General features: G+C 42.8%; 1 protein-coding gene across 2 annotated transcripts in view; it reads left to right on the forward strand.

The window, feature by feature from the left end:
- LOC141113944 (bactericidal permeability-increasing protein-like) overlaps positions 1-15,035 on the forward strand; it is a 75,769-nt gene extending 60,734 nt beyond the window's left edge. For both annotated transcript variants that reach the window (XM_073607316.1, XM_073607317.1), the window contains exons 13-17: positions 1,259-1,326; positions 3,779-3,821; positions 10,329-10,389; positions 10,616-10,689; positions 12,214-15,035. In XM_073607316.1, coding sequence (XP_073463417.1) covers positions 1,259-1,326; positions 3,779-3,821; positions 10,329-10,389; positions 10,616-10,689; positions 12,214-12,339 — 372 coding nt within the window. In that variant the 3' untranslated portion in view covers positions 12,340-15,035. The remainder of the gene's footprint in view (positions 1-1,258; positions 1,327-3,778; positions 3,822-10,328; positions 10,390-10,615; positions 10,690-12,213) is intronic.
- Positions 15,036-18,107: the final 3,072 nt, after the last annotated feature.

An 18,107-nucleotide genomic window follows, 5' to 3' on the forward strand; every position in this document is an offset into this window, starting at 1 on the left:
TTGGTATTGCATGCCATTGCTGAGCCTATCATCTACTAGGACCCCCAGGTCCTTTTCCATCCTAGATTCCCCCAGAGGTTCTCCCCCAGTGTATAGATTGCATTCATATTTTTGCCACCCAAATGCATTATTTTACATTTTTCCACATTAAAGCTCATTTGCCATGTAGTCGCCCCCCCCATTCATTTGTTCAGATCTACTTGCAAGGTTTTCACGTCCTGAGGAGAAGTTATTGCCCTGCTTAGCTTAGTATTGTCTGCAAATACAGAGATTGAGCGTTATCCCATCCTCCAGGTCATTTATGAATAAATTAAATAGGATTGGTCCCAGCACAGAACACTGAGAGACCCCACTTTCCACATTGGACCATTCTGAGTACTCCCCATTTATCAACACCCTCTGAACTCGCCCCTGTAGCCAGTTTTCCAGGTACTCACCCTATGGTTCATGCTGACAGACCTTGGCTTGTATAGTAAACGTTTATGGGGAACTGTATCAAACTCCTTTGCAAAATCCAGATACACCACGTCTACGGGCCTTCCTTTATCTAGTCTTGGTAGGTTTGCAGTTGTGTCATACTCTTTCCATTTTCGGATGATGGATTGAACAGTGCTCTGTGAGATGTTCAAAGTTTGGGATATTTTTTTATAACCTAACCCTGCTTTAAACTTCTCCACAACTTTATTTCTGTCTGCTGTGTTCCTTGGACTTCATGATGCTGTTTGTTCACTAATAGACCTCTGGGGGCTTCACAGAACAGCTGTATTTATTAAATTACACACAGGTGGACTCTATTTACTAATTAGGTGACTTCTGAAGGCAATTGGTTCCACATCACATATTTACTTGTAAAAAATGTTGAAAACCATTTATTATTTTCCTTCCACTTCACAATTATGTTCCACTTTGTGTTGGTCTATCACATAAAATCCCAATAAAATACATTTACATTTTTGGTTGTAACATGACAAAATGTGGAAAATTTCAAGGGGCATGAATACTTTTTCGAGGCACTGTATAGAAGTGACTGAAGAAAGAGGAAGGAGAAGCTACTGGAGGAAGAAGTAGGAGAAGTCACTGGAGAAAGAGGAAAGGGAAGTGTCTGGACAGAAGGGGTAAGGGAAGTGTCTGGAGGAAGAGGTAAGGGATTGAAGTTAATCTTCACTCAGTCTGAATATAGTTTCATATTTAGAGTATAGTTCAGTACATTGTATCTCTGTAAGAATGTAAATACAATGACATTATCATTTCTTCTCAGGATTTCCTCACCGGAGTTGATATTGTATTATCTGAAGAGACTGTGGGAGCAACAATATCTGTGAAAAAGTAAGCTTCTCTCATTCATGATCCATCTATATCTATAATTATAAATAATTGATTATATGCTTAAATATATGCTTAAAACCGCCCACAGTGGATATACTTCGGTACTTTGACGTAGAATACCGGGGCTATAGAAGCAGATAGCTGCCATAACCCCAGTATTTTCTTGAACGGCGGGCGGTCCGCTTTCAGATAAAAGTGGTCTTCGCAGCGGATTCGCAGCGAAATAACTTTTATCGGGGGCAGGAGACAGCCCCCCCCTCCTGCCGCTCTCCGGTCGTCTACGCTGCTTACCGGAGCCGATCCGACGCTACCGGTGTCGCTACTGGTGAAAAGCAGCGTAATTGGAAGGGGGCGGAGCCAAATCAAGGAGCCGGACAGAGAGGCAGCCAATCAGGTTCGAGCACGCGGTGGGAGTGCCATTTCAATACTGCGTAGCTGAGCGGGAGGCTCCGTGTGCGATTTGGCTGTTCTCTGTCACGCCCACCTTAATGTCTTCCTCCAGTCACAGGTATGGCCGATAACAGGGGGCAGAGATATTAGGTAGATGACGTAGGGAGAGAGGGGCGGGCATTTTTCTGAGCGATGCATCATGTTGTTTGAATCAAATAATAATAAATAACTAAACATCGTAACCCTAACACAAAATTAATAAATACATAAATTATTATTAATAGCAATCTTTTTTTTCTTTGGGTGTTTATGTATTATTATATTCATATTATTTATATTGTTATTAATAATAATTTATATAATATTTTTTAAAATTATTTATTTATGTATTATTACACATTTTTAGTTACTTATGCATTTATTTATTCATTTATTGTTACTATTTAATTTTTACATTTTGTTCACTTGAGAAGAAAATCATGTAAAAAATGCACGAATGCATAAATTGCACGTTTTCCATTAATTTCTATGGGAATAAAAACATACCAAAAATGCTCACATCTGCCCAATTCAAGCTACAAAAAAAAAGCTCCAGAACTTTTTTGAGCTTTGGCTTCAGGTGACTTGTAGTGAAGATGTGAACTCTTTCTCCTCCAGCGTTTTGGAGGTGTGAATGGGGCCGCATGTATTCAGACAATATTTGCTTATCTCGGAGCTCAGCTGTAAGCCCGTGTTACTATTGTAAAATCAATACCGATCACTCACTGCAGGCCCATCGCTGGGTTTTAAGTGCTGATTGTAATACTTTTATAGATTACTTCTTCCATTCACTTCCTCGTTCTGACCAAATCCCACACTAATCACTCGCATCTGCGATTTAACGAGCATTTATAGAACGATCTAATAAAAAGTTCCTCTCTATCAGGAGCCAAGAATAGATCGATATGAACTTTCCCTGAACTAGCTTATGAACGTGTAAAAAAAAAAGAATATCAGACTGATCTACAACAAATTCAACTTTCATCCCCTTCCTGCAAATGTAATATTGACAGATTTGTGTCTATTAATAATAGTAAATGCCTTTTAGGAAGTAAGTTCAACCGCACCGCCATCTGCCTCACAATACAAGCTTGGGAAGGTAGATGAATGGGAAAGGGGGTAGAACCCGGATTTTTTTTTTTTTTTTTTATATGTTTATTTTATATTATTGATATCATCCAATGGTATGGCTGCTCCATAATCTGAATATTACGCTGGCAGATTCTGCACACAGTAGATTTCCCACCATCACCATGGCTTGTAATAGGGATGAGTGACTCTAGGCCTGAAGCACCACACTGTGATATTCAAGCCCAGAGCAAACTTAATCGAATGATAGACTGTTTATAGAGCCAACATGTTTTTCGGGGGCTGTAACTCCAACCCCTTCAGCATTTGCTACTTGGATCAGCTGCTGATGGATGCTGTTCTATACACTACAATAAATCCCAACTGTGTATTGATTACTAAGTCAAAATATGCTGATTCCTTTTCTTTAGCCCTGATGAAGGGGGGGATACAGTGCCCAAAACATGTTGGCTTCATAAACAATCTGTCATTGGAATAAGGACTTGAATGACACAATGTGGTGCACTAACATAATACAATACACCACAGGCCCAGAAAACCTGCCGGCAAAACCTGGAATGTGCTGTTAATTTTAACAAATTTTAACCATTTTTTTTATGTTATTAAACATGATAAAGGTTTGTTTCCTGTGCTAAATGCATACCTGTGTTTCCTGTTAAAAAAAAAAAAAAAAAAGCATTCCTGTGAAATATGAATAAAACCAAATGTCACTCAGTAGTCCAATAAAGTCTATGTTTTGGAGAAATGGATGTCCCTGTGGATCTCAGTAGTTATGTATTGTATATGCTTTTTTTTTTATTTGTATGTTTGTGTGTTTGTTTTCTTTGCAAAAAAATGTAAAATCTTATTAAAAGTTCCCCTCCAGGCTAACTTTTCCAAAGTCATGTGTGTAAGTTTTGGATGTCCACCTCCACTTTTTTTTTTTCTTTTACAGTTTCTCGCTGTCCTTGGTTCATTCCAGTGTGGGGACGGTGAAGGTAAGTTAGTTCCATGTTTCTGCAGTGGGCCTGTTGACATAGAAATATAGGGGCTGTTGTTCGGGTGGAGAAAGTTATCAAACTCAGTGTTTTTCAACCTTTCTTCAGTCAAGGCACCCTTTAGAACTGTGCACACTCCTGGGGCACACCATTCTGAGGGCGCCTTCACACCAGGAGGTGCGTTCGAGCATGCGCTTTTTTGTGTGTTTACGCACGTTGCGTTTTTTAATGGGTGCAAACATACACGCATTTGCTAGATCCAATGCATGTCCTGACGAAGCTCACGTGGTGAGCGAAATGCATTGATGTCATCACGTCATGTGACCCGGCGTCTCCAGTTCATTAACGCGGCTTTCACACCTGCCGCTCCGCATCATCCAGCCTTGGATTACACAGCGCCAGCAAGGACTTACATTTGGGATCCGCTTGTTTCTGGCATTGACACCGTCTCTAGCACTGACATCTGCAGCTACTTGGAGCCTTCATCTCGGGCAGTGAAGTAAGATAAATCATCATCCAGGAGCAGTAAACCTCACAGGAATCTGGAGCTGACTGCATCGTGGGTGAGACTGTTCACGGGACGCCATTCCCGAACGCTTGTTCAGTGATTGCGCTTGCACAGCGGCGCTGATATGTCTCCCTACCTGTGATTTTTTTTTTATCTGCTCTTCACCTTCCCCCCCTTGGCTGTCCTGCTGCTTTACGCTTGCTTCTTCAGGACTGTTCAATCTTTCACCATCAGGTCTTTTCAGTGCTGGTTTACTCATATCCAATCATCACCAGATTTGTCTGCAGGTTGTTATCATCACCCTTGTGTCCCCTTTCTATATCTATTGGCCATCAGTGATACATTTTGACAGCTCATCCTTTTTCTCCCACCATTGCACAATCGGTGTCCCCCTTTTGGTATGATCGGATGAATGTCGGTGAGCCCGGGTTGTTTTTAATTGTTGCTCTTGACAACGTTGTCATAAATGCTTTTTTATATGGTGTGGTGAAGGTTTGACATCTTTTCTACTGACCCTAAACATGTTTCTATTAATAATAAAATTTAGATTTATACTTATGCTGCGTTGTGTTTTCCATTTGGAGCTCCTTTCTGTCTGACCCCGGTTTTCTTACCGGGGTCATCACCTTTTTGCCTATAGTTCCTTGTGGCTCCAGGAAACCCCATCCCTTCAATTTAGGGTGAGCCAGCTCTTTACATACTAGTTAAGTCATGTTTTCCCCCTTTTTTTTATTTTTGTCCACAGATGCGAGTGGGTGTCATTAAGAAATAATGGCACTTACATGCAACTGTAAAATGTGATTTGACAAGTGAGACCTCACGACACCTGGTGTGAACAAGCCCTACAATGTGCAGCAGATTACAGTGATCTTAGATTGTAAATCTCCTCCCTCCAAATTCCCCCTCCGAGCACCCCCTCCCAAATTTCCTCCCTTCTAGCACAAATACCCACTTCTAGCACCCCCCTCCCCCCAGCACAGATCCCTTGCTCTCAAATCCTGCTCCAACCCCCCCAATCCCCTCTGTTAGCATAACCCCTTCAAATCCCCCCTTCTAGCACAAACTCCCTTGCTCCTAAATCTCAACCCCTAGCACAAACCCCGCTCCAATACCCCTAATCCCCTCTCCTAGCATAGCCCCCCCCCCCCCAATCCTCATTCCTAGCACAACCCCCCTGTTCCCAAATGTCACTCAAATCCCCCCTCCTAGCACAAATTCCCTTGCTCCCAAATCCCCACTTCTAGCCCAAACCCCGCTCACACCCCACCCCCTCTCTCAGCACAATCCCCCCAACCCCCCGCCAAAAAAAATCCCTTAGTGCATTGGAGTGTTATTCAAAATAAATGGTACCATAATGGACTAACGCACATATTATGTGTAAGTAATGCATGAATTACAGCTACTCAAAAGTGTGATTGGGCCCTTAGTTGTCAACAGAAGAGGATTACTCTCACTCCCTTTTCCTGTGACAACTCAAACATTTGGGATTTTACCATCGCTTTCTGGAGACAATGCTCACCAGGACAAATAGAGGGGTAAATCTCCCCAGTGGGGAAAACCCTGATGGAGGTTCTAACTTTTCTGCACTCTATCAAAAAAAAAAAAAAAAAAAAAAAGGTTTGGTTTTAGATATTTTGTTACTTGCTGGAGTTCAGCTCCGAAGTCTGTAAGCCAGAGGGATCTGGCTTAGAGGGTTAGAGATCAGCGCAGTCATTTTGGCAAAAGTTGATTTTTGGGCAGAACTACCTGGGATGGAGTGAAAAAAATAGCGCAGTTTTCTTTTTAAGTTCTCTTTATTTATTTTTTTATTTATGCTACCTAATCCTGAAATAGAAGAACGAGGACCTCAATCCTTGAACATGGGTGGTAGCTCAGAGGTAAGAGCTCTGACTGGTTTGCTGGAGACCTGAGTTCAAATCCCACTGAGGGAAAGCCTTGTGTGTCCTGGGTGCTGTGCAGTGCCTGAATCCCTTGATGGTGTGATTGAGTAGTGGGAACTGTTTCAGACCCTCTACCCTATCCTACCATCAAGAGGTTCAGGTACTATTCAGTACCTGGGGTGAGGGAAAAAAACCTAAGTCCTTACTTTTGATATGGGCTGCCCCAGTAAGACAGCCCATTCTAATTATATATGTTGCAGTGATGTCACAGATTGCGGACTGAAGAGGCAGGGTGTCCACAACCTAATGTAATGCCCACACATGTTACAGGCCTGTGGGGACCTGGGACTGGAGCAGGCTGGTGGGTTGTCCATGGCCTCCAAGCTTTCACTCAGGGATTTGAGCTCGGAGTCCACTGTGCTTCCTTGTACTTGTCCTTGGAATCTACAGCACATTCATAGAATATCACCCTTGGGGTCTGCAGCTCTTCCATGGATTTGAACTCGGGTCTACGGCGCCCTGGGTCAACACTCTTATCCTCTGAGCTACTCACCTCCGCTCACTAACTCATATGTTCGTTCTCCTATTTCTGCAGTTAAGTATCGTCACAAATTCCAATAGAGGAAATTGGATTTGAACCTACAATTCCAGAATCTCTGTTGGCTCATGGGCTGTCCACTAAACTCCTGAGCCAACCAGCACTTTGGTTGGCTGCTAACTAAATCAAGACTTAGTAAATGAAATGTGAGCAGTTACCCCTAAATAATGAAAATAGATGAACCAAAATTCAAACCTGCAACTCCAAACTTTTTCCCCAGTCATAGGCTAGTTTCTAAATCATTGAGCCAGCCCCAGAGGATCCTTGGATGTTCATTTGGTCTAGGGTCTGTAACATACATGAAAAAACTTTTAAACCGACCTGTCCTTCCCAGGTGGGTAAAAAGTAGGAATCTTTTTTTCTGTTTATAGGCTCTGGCCTAGAGTTTTGGCAGCCAGCCCCTAGTAGATCAAGCCTGCCCATAGGCATCATAGGATCTTGAACGTTCATTTGGTCTATGATTACATTTATGATGAGTTGCTGTAGCATGGCAGGTAATAAGTGGGACTTAGAATATTTTTATTTAGGCTCAGGGGTTTAGCAGGAAGCATTTGGAACATCAAGCGTCAATATATAGCTATTCCCCTCTGTTTAGTAGCTCATGTGTTTATTCCCCTATTTTAATAAAAGTAGGGGCCACAAACAAATATATAAGCCTAATGTGGCTAGTAGTGAGTAGCCTAATTTAAAGTGACACTAAACACACATTATTTAATTTACATTGTCCCTTATATTTCTGTATATGGATGATGGCACTGTAATTATTTTAATATAAAAAAAAAATACCTTTTTAATACCTTCTAAATATCTTGTAAATACCTTTTTTTTTTTCAAATCGATATACAGCTGTCACATGGCAAGAAAAGCATCCCCACAACATGATGCTGCCATCACCATGTTTCACGGTGGGGATGGTGTGTTCAGGGTGATGTGCAGTGTTAGTTTTCTGCCACACATAGCGTTTTGCTTTTAGGCCAAAAAGTTCAATTTTGGTCTCATCTGACCAGAGCACCTTCTTCCACATGTTTGCTGTGTCCCCCACATGGCTTCTCACAAACTGCAAACGGGACTTCTTATGCCTTTTTTTCAACAATGGCTTTCTACTTGCCACTCTTCCATAAAGGTCAGATTTGTGGAGAACACGACTAATAGTTGTCCTGTGGACAGATTCTCCCACCTGAGCTGTGGATCTCTGCAGCTCCTCCAGAGTTACCATGGGCCTCTTGGCTGCTTCTCTGAATGCTCTCCTTGCCCGGCCTGTCAGTTTAGGTGGACGGCCATGTCATGGTAGGTTTGCAGTTGTGCCATACTCTTCTCATTTTTCAGATGATGAATTGAACAGAGCTCTGTGAGATGTTCAAAGCCTGGGATATTTTTTTTTATAACCTAACCCTGCTTTAAACTTTATCCCTGACCTGTCTGGTGTGTTCCTTGGCCTTCATTATGCTGTTTGTTCACTAAAGGTTCTCTAACAAACCTCTGAGGGCTTCACAGAACAACTGTATTTATACTGAGATTAATTTACACACAGGTGGACTCTATTTACTAATTAGGTGACTTCTGAAGGCAATTGGTTCCACTAGATTTTAGTTAGGGGTATCAGAGTAAAGGGGGCTGAATACAAATGTACACCACACTTTTCACATATTTATTTGTAAAACATTTGGACAACCATTTATCATTTTCCTTCCACTTCACAATTATGTGCCACTTTGTGTTGGTGTATCACATAAAATCCCAATAAAATACATTTAAGTTTTTGGTTGTAATATGACAAAATGTGGAAAATTTCAAGGTGTATGAATACTTTTTCAAGGCACTATATATGTTGCCAGTTCACCAAGGATCATTGAAATAAAGTCCAAGTGTTTATTAGGTCATCACATCACAAGTTAAAGTGCAACATCCCAGGGCCATGCAGGACCCCTTTGTCGAGCCTTTGTGATAATGTGTGTGTGTGTATACATATACTGTATATGTGTGTGTATGTACGTATGCACAACTAAAAACTGCACTTTTAAAGACGTTCATATATATAGTAACAAATGGAAATAAACACCCATCAATTTGTTATTGTTTGTATCCCTTTGGGGAGATTTTCATTCACTTCCTGTGCTAAAGACACAGCAGGAAGTGAAAGAAACCCCCTAAAACTGAGAAAAATCCCCCCACTTTAATAGTTGTCACCGATGCCGGGTATCAACAGGTGTGGGTAAATCTTCCAATAGGGACACCTAAAGACTCTATTAACATTTTGGATTGCCAATGACCTTTCCGGTCTTCCCGGCAGAGACATAGAAATCTCTTTTGTACATTGGAGCTGCACCACCTCTGCATGCTGGAGAAAAGGACCCCACACTACACTGCAACCACAAAAATACTTTATAAAAAGACAAGTTTATCAATTTTATTGCATAAAAAGTTGAATGAAGTGCAAAAAAGCAGCAAAGTACAAAATTACAACATTTATAAGTACAACCCTAACCCATAAAAACATTTAAAAGATACTCACAAAACAAATCAGGTTACCTTCTAAATAACCATAGTCATAGTAATCACCATACATTGTGTATATAGAGGATATTAATAATGAACATGATAGGCACTATGAATATATGGATGAAAGTCAAATTTAATAAATCATCCAACAGGCAAAAGGGAGGTGGAAAAGAGTGCAGCGCTAAATCAAACAGTGTAATAAATGAATACAATAAATAAATGAAAAACATAAAATTCAAACAAATCTAATATAGGCAAAGGGAGGTAACACTCAGTTGTTCAAACAGCATGGGCACCATATCGTGGAGGGATCCGGGTCCGAACAGCCTGCCAGAGATCAATAATGCAGATTTAGTATACACAACAAGTACAAAAATAATAAAGATAAAACAGCATAAAAGAGTAAATAAAAAAGCAATATATTTTACAAGACTTTGTTGCCCCAGTGACTAAAAAAAATAAATAACTATATCAACTGAGGAAAGAAACAACTTCAATTACCGAGCTTAATTTTGAGTTTAGATCCAATTTAATGGGTGTATTTATTTAAAAAAAAACGAATTTGCATTGCTGTTTATCCATTGAAACTGATTGTTCGTTCTGTGCGAATGGGACAAAATAAAATGTTCCCAGCTGATCGAATGTTTTTCACTGAAAAAGAACGGTGTAAATGGGGGACATATTGCCATTTGATGGATTGGAGGAGCACAGTTATCTTTTATAGCCACTCAGCTCCATCTAGTGGCTATAATGTGGTATTTTCTTCCATTCGCAGAGAAGATAGCCTGAGAATATTCGATTTTGCCCCATTCGCACAGAATGGATTTACAGGTTTTGATAGATGAACAGCCATGTAATTTTTTCTATAAAGAGTCTGTATAAGTGGGAACAATGCAGATAATGCATAAGTAGATAATGTATAAGTGGGGTCAATGTAGATAATGCACACTGTTTACAGATTTGTGACCCTGTTGTGCATTGTAGAATTACTTAGAAAGCATTTTTCCCCCTTTTGTCTGCAGGTGGATGTCATACAGAAAACACTGAACTTTGCCCTGAAAATCCTGCTTCCATTCCTGAATGGTGAGTTGGCCCCTAATTTTTTTTTTTTTTTATCCTTCTGAATGCTTTAAGATAGTTTCCTGCATGCCACACATCTGCCTGTTCTCTATTACAAATCTTGGAGACATGTACATGTTAACAAAAATCTTGCAAAAGGTTTTTCGATATTTAATTAATATTTGTGGCTGGCATTATCCCATTCATCCAAAATCTCTTTATTTGACCTTTCTGCTTAATCCATCTATAGGGCACCTCAAGAATATCATTCCGCTGCCTCCGAACATGCTCCGCCTCCAGAATCCTGTGGTTCGCGTTATGCAGGTAAAGTCTTTAGGTCTCCCTTATCAAAGTGTCTGAGATAAGAATTGTTCCAACTCGATTTCCCCTCACTTCCTGTCCTGCTGACAATGGTTACATCAGGCAAAAAAGTAAGGGAAAATCAGCAACAGGGACATAGTGAGCCACAAAAATCTTGCTACTGCCTTACCCTACTCCAAGGGCTCCTTTTACATGCACTGCGGTGTTTTCCCTCTCTATGAAAAGCAACCTTCTGATCGCCTTCCAGAGGCATTTTACAGGCGGCTCAGAGGAAACATGTTGCCTACTAAATGTCTGTGTTAACCAGTGACACCCGCTGCATCGGCGCAGTCACATGCACTTGAATAGGTCATGTTAAACATTTGTACTACCTGCCAAATGCAACGGGTTGTCAAAATTTCACTGCACCACATCCGTGGCGATGTGTATTAACACAGTCACTGGCAATAATGTGGAAGTTCACCTTTACAATAAATCTGGACCCTCTCCCCCCCCCCCAGTCCCGCTGTACCTGAGGCCGGCGATCATCCATTAGGAATCATTGGGTCATCCTTTTACCAGTCCAGGGATTTGAAATCCCCTGCGGCTTTCTCTCTTCCCCCCCCCCCCCCCCCCCGCTGACAGGCTGAAAAAAAAGGGCTGATTGGTCACCATGCATGTGACGGTGCCAACCAATTAGAATGCCACCTATACATACCTTTACGAGGTACGTTTAGGAAATTAAGCCACGGGGATTTCAAATCCCTGCACTGGTAAAGTGGCGACCCGATGTCTCCTAGCAGGTGATCACCAGCCTCAGGCACAGTGGGACTGGGGGGGGGTTGGGGAGGGGGTCCAGTGTAGGTTCAGGTTTTCTGTAAAGATGAACTTACCCTTTTATCACTTATTTTTACGGCTTCTCGCCCACACGTGTGAAAGAGGCTTTTATTGCAGACTGTGTTGCAGTTGGAGAGTTTTTCCTAACACTGCTATCACTGAGGGCAAATATTTCAAATAGGGCCCTGGAAGTAAAAACCTTACAGGGGTGGTAATCCTTCCCTGCACCTTCCAAGACTTAGAAAAACAGTTCCAGTTGGACAAACTTTAAACCCCAAAATTGGGCAAAATTTTTTAAAAACTCCCCCTGGAGGTTAAAAATGAAAAGGCACTGGCAGCAAGCTTGTCTCCTCTCCAGCCTGGAGCCGGAATTAAACAGGAAGTAAACATTACATTACATGCAGCCAGTGACATCACGGGTGTCCTTCCTTCCGAGCCCTGTGCCGTGAACGAATAAATGTTCAGACATGCTCGGCTCCAGCCAATCACGGCTCCAGCAAATCACATACAGGGTTAAATCAAGTGCATATTGCGACCTCACCACCTCTCAATGACCTCTGAAAAGTAATCCACCATGGGGTCACTTTTCAGAGGGGCAGCACATGTGAACGAGCCTAACCACACTCACCAGTTTTATTACCGACAATACTTGAATACAGCATGTGCAGCAGAATGTTGAAAGCCTGACCTCGGTTTCCTCTCCTCCTCCAGGGGTACGTAGTGATCATGACGGACCTGGAGGCAACTCTGCCCTCGCTGAATTTCAGCAAGGTCTTCGAAGGACAACGCTTCAAGCTTTTCGGATCACAAGAATTACAACTAAGTGTTGCTGAATGAAGAAAAGCTGAAAAATTCTACCTGTACACTGGAAACCTGCTGTTTTTAAAGTGATATTAAATGCCAATTGTTTTATTTTTTAACTTGAACTATTTTTAACACGATGTGCAGCTCCCTCAACTTTAAAGATTGCCTACCCCAGCATTCCATCCCGGTTTCCCTGACTTCTGCTCCCGTTCCCAGTTTTAAGGTGTCTTCCTTGGCTTGCAGGCTCCTCTGGAGCAGAGGTTCTCAACCTCAGTCCTCAAGTACCCCCAACGGGCCATGTTTTGGGAACTTCCCTTAGATAAAATAGCTCTTATCAATACCATGTCATTAATATTGATTTAAAGCAGCTGTGCAAAGTAAAGGAAAACCTGAAAACATGGCCTGTATGGGGGTACTTGAGGACTGAGGTTGAGGACCACTACCCTGGAGCAACCCTGTTGAATGTGCTGCTGGGGAGGCCTACATGCCGGTGGGAGGTTGCTGCCTCTGTTGGGAGTAAATGTGACACCAACTTATGTGAAGGACTGGGGCATGCATGTACACAGGCACTAGGCATGATGGGACTTGTAGTCTAGGGATGATGGGACATGTAGTTTTAAGCAGGGCTGCTGTTAGAAGTCATGGGGCCCCGTACAGCCTAGGTGACAGTCACCAAGCCTAACAAGCGGCTTCAGCTGCATGAAGAAACCACTCATTCATGCAACCAGAATACCTGTGAAAATGAGCCCTTCATATTTTTATTTTATTTTTTACATTTTTTTTTTAATGTTTTTATACAGGAGGCCCTGGGCGCTCTGTCATATTTCACTTCTAAGTGTCTCCAGTGTAGTGTTCTCCTGGCCTCTCCGCTGGCTCCTTGTGATGATATATTTATCAGAGATGTGGAAATCATTGCTTAATAAATGCTACCGCTGAGAGATGCGATATGCCTTGCAGCCGAGCGCCATAGATTGGATGGCAATCTGTCTTATACTGCTTCATTCCAGCAGATCCAAAGCTGTGATCCTTCTTCCTAATATGAAGTAGAGCTATATATGGGGGGGGGGGGGGTCAGTTTCTTGGCTCCTACCTGCGACTTGTTTTTGGATCCACTTGAAAACCTAACATTAATAAAAACCTGCGCTCATTCACCAGACAGGGGGGGCAGCGCTGGAGTAGTACCATAGTATTTTTTTTTAAATACAAAAATTTTTGGAGGGAAGCCATCTTTTTACCATTTACAGTCTAAAAGTATAACTAAAGGCAAAGTTTTTTTGTTGTTGTTGTTTTGGATAGAGTGGCGATGGGTTCAGCTATAAGTCTTGTAGCAGTGAAGACCTAACTTTGCCATTATCTGAAGGTTCTCCTAAAGGCGTTATCCTCAACCTCAGCAGCTCTTGACCCGATGTGGTCACCTGAAATGCATGACACACTATCCTCCCCCTGTCCTCTCAATCTAAATGACACGAGTAGTTTCACTTATAGAAGTTCTATAGATAAGTATAAATGTATAGGATTGTTTTATTGGTTGTTACCTCAGCCGGGGTATCCCCAGAGGCTGTATTATGTAACTTTTTAGTTTTATTTTTTAAACAACTCAATAAAAAGAATTTTCAAAAAAACAAAAACAAAAAAAAGAGTGTCGATGGGTTAGAACATCTATCAGTTTTTTATTGCTGTCTGTGCCTCCGTTAAGGACATTCCCCCTCTCTATTTGTCCTGTTTACCATTAAAAGAAAATCCCAAATTTTGCATTGTCCCCAGAAAAGTAAAAGAGGGGAAATCTTCCAATGGAGACACTAGATCTGGTGATCTGGGGGTCCCCAAGGAATTCCCTTAATTTACAGCGATTTCCTCTCACTTCCTGTTTGGCTATGGGACAGGAAGTGAAGGGAAATCTCCGCAATGGGACACAGATGGTGGGGGAAAAAAAATCTGACATGCAGAGGACACAGGGAAATGAATGAGTGACGTCACCCATAGACTTACTATGGAGCTTCTGTTGTTGGATATGTCCTCTGCACCCTCCTCCACAGCGAATCCGCCGCTGACAGCTCAGCGTGGGATCGGAACGGCTTAAAAAAAATATATGTATACTGATTCCTTCTTTATAGGGCTGTTTGCTGGAGGGGCTCCTGGCCCCTCCAGCAAACAGCTTGCTATGGGGGCACCCGAGCTGAGCCGCTGCTCTGTGTGTCGATTCAGATACGGAGCCGCGGCTCGGCCCTGCCCCCTCACTCTCCTCATTTGCTCACTGACTTTGATTGACTCAGCCAATCAGGAGGGAGGGTCCTGGACAGCTGAGGCTCTCATGCAGCATTGCTGGATCGAAATGGGGCTCAGGTATTGGGGGGGTGAGGGGGGCTGCTGCACACAGAAGTTTTTTTTTTTTTTAATCTTAATGCATAAAATGTATTAAAAAAAAAACTTCTGAATTTAGAATCACTTTCTTTATGAATTTATTGTCATTCTAGTATAACTATGCATCTAACTTCTGATGAGAGGCTGTATGCCACGAAACGTGTCGTTTCCGACATAGGGTGCCAAGACAAGCTTGCTTTAAGTATGAATTTTTAATCTGTATATGTAAATGTTTTTTATCATTGATGTATGAGTTTATGTGGGTATACTCTGGTAATCATGTCCACATTATGTTTGGCATTATTTATACTGTATATATTGTACCAATCATGTCTGTTGAACATTTATTAAATACTTTATCATTATTATTATGTCTAAAACATTAATTCTTTAGGATTATATTATGTATTGCTAATTATTAATATAGTACATTGTGTCTTATTATATTATGAATTATTTGTCATTATGACAAATTAAATCATGGTTATACGTTCTTCATTGCATCATGCCTCATGTAAAGTCTAATTTCTTCCTCTTCCTTTTCTACCAGCATTGAACTAGTAATTTCCTGGCCTGGTCCCAGTTTATTGCTGGTACATTTGACAAGGCCGAGGTACTTACAGTTCTCTCACAAGTGCTGTCCACCATAATTCACTAATATGCTCTTGTAGCCATCTTATCATTGATTTAAAGTGATTGTAACGTCTCATTTTATTTTTTTATTATTTTTTAAATAATAAACATGTTATACTTACCTCCTCTGTGCAGTTGGTTTTGCACAGAGCAGCCCGGATCCTCCTCTTCTGGGGTCCTTCATTGCAGCTCCTGGCCCCTCCCTCCTATCACGTGCCCCCTCAGCCAGCAGCTTCCTATGGGGGGGCACCTGAGCCGAGTCAGAGCTCTGTGTATCCATTCAGACACGGAGCCCCGATTGGCTGACTGACTTTGATTGACAGCCACGGGAGGCAATGACGCTGCTGCTGTGTCTCAGCCAATCGGGAGGAGTGTCCCGGATGGCTTAGACACTCGTGGACATCGCTGGAGAGAGATGGGGATCAGGTAAGTATTAGAGGAGGATAGCATACAGTGCATTAAGATAAAAAATCTTCTGCCTTTACAACTCCTTTAAGCTCATCTCTGGGATGGCCCACCAGATTTTCCTGGAGATGACCCACAGATGTAATTTTTGCTTTTTTTCAAATTTTTATGTCTTTAGGCTAGTCACATGACAAGCCAGGTTTTCTTCCTCACTTCCTTCTCCAGCGGTGGGCAGTCCTCAATAATGGAAAGAGCAGTGCCGCTTTCTGCATCATTACACTCAGGCCTGGTTCACACCTATGCATTTTTTTAGTGCATTTTCAGTTTTGCATAAACACACTACAGTACATTTAACATGGTTTCCTATGGGACTTATTTCTGGTTTTTGGTTCCAAAGATTTCAATGGATCAAAAACGTGTATTGAAAAAAGTAAACTGCACCTGGAATATGCAAACTGCAACCTACATGGGTGTGAACCAGGCCTTAGGCTCGATTCACATCTGTGCATGTTGCTTTTTAGCGTTTCTGCAGTGCTTTTTGCGGTGCTTGCCGCGTTTTTGGACATGCGTTTTCCACGATTTTGACGCAATTTGCATTTTCTTTTTTACACTGTATACAGCTGGTTGCTAAGGAGGGTGCCGGGAAGCCGGCCGCTGCGTCCATGACAACCGATGAGTCATCAGATGTCAGCGGGCTTCCTGCTGAATGTAAAAAAAATTGCCGGCTAAAAAAAAATCGTGAAAAAAAAACAGCGTGGGGTCCCCCCTCCAGGTCCATACCAGGCCCTTGGGTCTAGTATGGATTCGGAGGGGACCCCCATGCCAAAATAAAAAAAAATGGCGTGGGGTCCCCCCAAAATCCATATCAGACCCTTATCCGAGCATGCAGCCCAGCAGGTCAGGAAAGGGAGGGGCCGAGCGAGCCCCCCCCCCCCTCCTGAAACATACCAGGCCGCATGCCCTCAACATAGGGGGATGGGTGCTTTGGGGCAAGGGGGGCTCTCCCCCCCCACCCCAAAGCACCTTGGCCCCATGTTGATGGGGACAAGGGCCTCTTCCCGACAACCCTTGCTCTGTGGTTGTCGGGGTCTGCGGGCAGGGGGCTTATCGGAATCTGGAAGCCCCCTTTAACAAGGGGGCCCCCAGATCCCGCCCCCCCATGTGAATGAGTATGGGGTACATTGTACCCCTACCCATTCACTAAAAAAAAAAAGTAGTGTAGTGTTAAAAAATACAGTAGACAGTTTTTGACAAGTCTTTTATTAAAAATCTTCTCCGCTTCTTTCTCCGATTGCCACGCCCCCAATATTATTTAAGAAATGCGGCACATCGGCGCCCACAGATCAGCGGGATGCAGCATTGGAGGAGGGTCGGCGGCGGGAGCGGCGCCAGAGGAAGAAGAACACCGGACAAAGAAGACAGAAGAAGAGCGGAAGAAGAAGCAGGGGGAGAAGGAGAAGAACGGAGTATGAAGATGCGGGAGAAGATGGAGGAGGACCGGAGGAAGAAGCGGAGAAGATTTTTTAATAAAAGACTTGTCAAAAACTGTCTACTGTATTTTTTTTTTTTTTAGTGAATGGGTAGGGGTACAATGCACCCCATACTCATTCACATGGGGGGGGGCAGGATCTGGGGTCCCCCTTGTGAAAGGGGGCTTCCAGATTCCAATAAGCCCCCCCACCCGCAGACCCCGACAACCACCGGGCAAGGGTTGTCGGGAAGAGGCCCTTGTCCCCATCAACATGGGGGCAAGGTGCTTTGGGGTGGGGGGGCGCAGAGCGCCTCCCGCTCCAAAGCACCCATCCCCCCATATTGAGGGCATGCGGCCTGTTATGGTTCAGGAGAGGGGGGGCGCTCGCTCGTCCCCTCCTTTTCCTGACCTGCCGGGCTGCATGCTAGGTAAGGGTCTGGTATGGATTTTGGGGGACCCCCACGCAATTTTTAAAAAAAATTTGGGCATGAGGGTCCCCTCCAAATCCATACTAGACCCAAGGGCCTGGTATGGAGCTGGGGGGACCCCACGCAGTTTTTTTTCACAATTTTTTTTTTTAGCCGGCATTTTTTTTTTTACATTCAGCGGGAAGCCAGCTGACAGCTGATGACTCATCAGTTGTGGACGCGGCGGCCAGCTTCCCAGCCCCCTCCTTAGCAACCAACTACATACAGTGTAAAAAAAAGAAATAAAAAAAACGCAAAACGTAAATCGCACCAAAATCACGGTAAAATCGTGTTTTGGATGCGGGTCCATTGAATTCCATTACATGCAAAACACTGCATTTTGTGGGGAAAAAAAGTCCCCGACCCTTTCCAAAAACGCAGAGGCAGAAAAATGTATTAATGTGAACATGCTCCATAGGAACCCATGTTAAAAAATGTCCCTGCATTTCTGCAAAATGCATCAA

This window comes from Aquarana catesbeiana, linkage group LG12, assembly GCF_042186555.1.
Source record: "Aquarana catesbeiana isolate 2022-GZ linkage group LG12, ASM4218655v1, whole genome shotgun sequence".
In the NCBI taxonomy this organism is placed as follows: domain Eukaryota; kingdom Metazoa; phylum Chordata; class Amphibia; order Anura; family Ranidae; genus Aquarana; species Aquarana catesbeiana.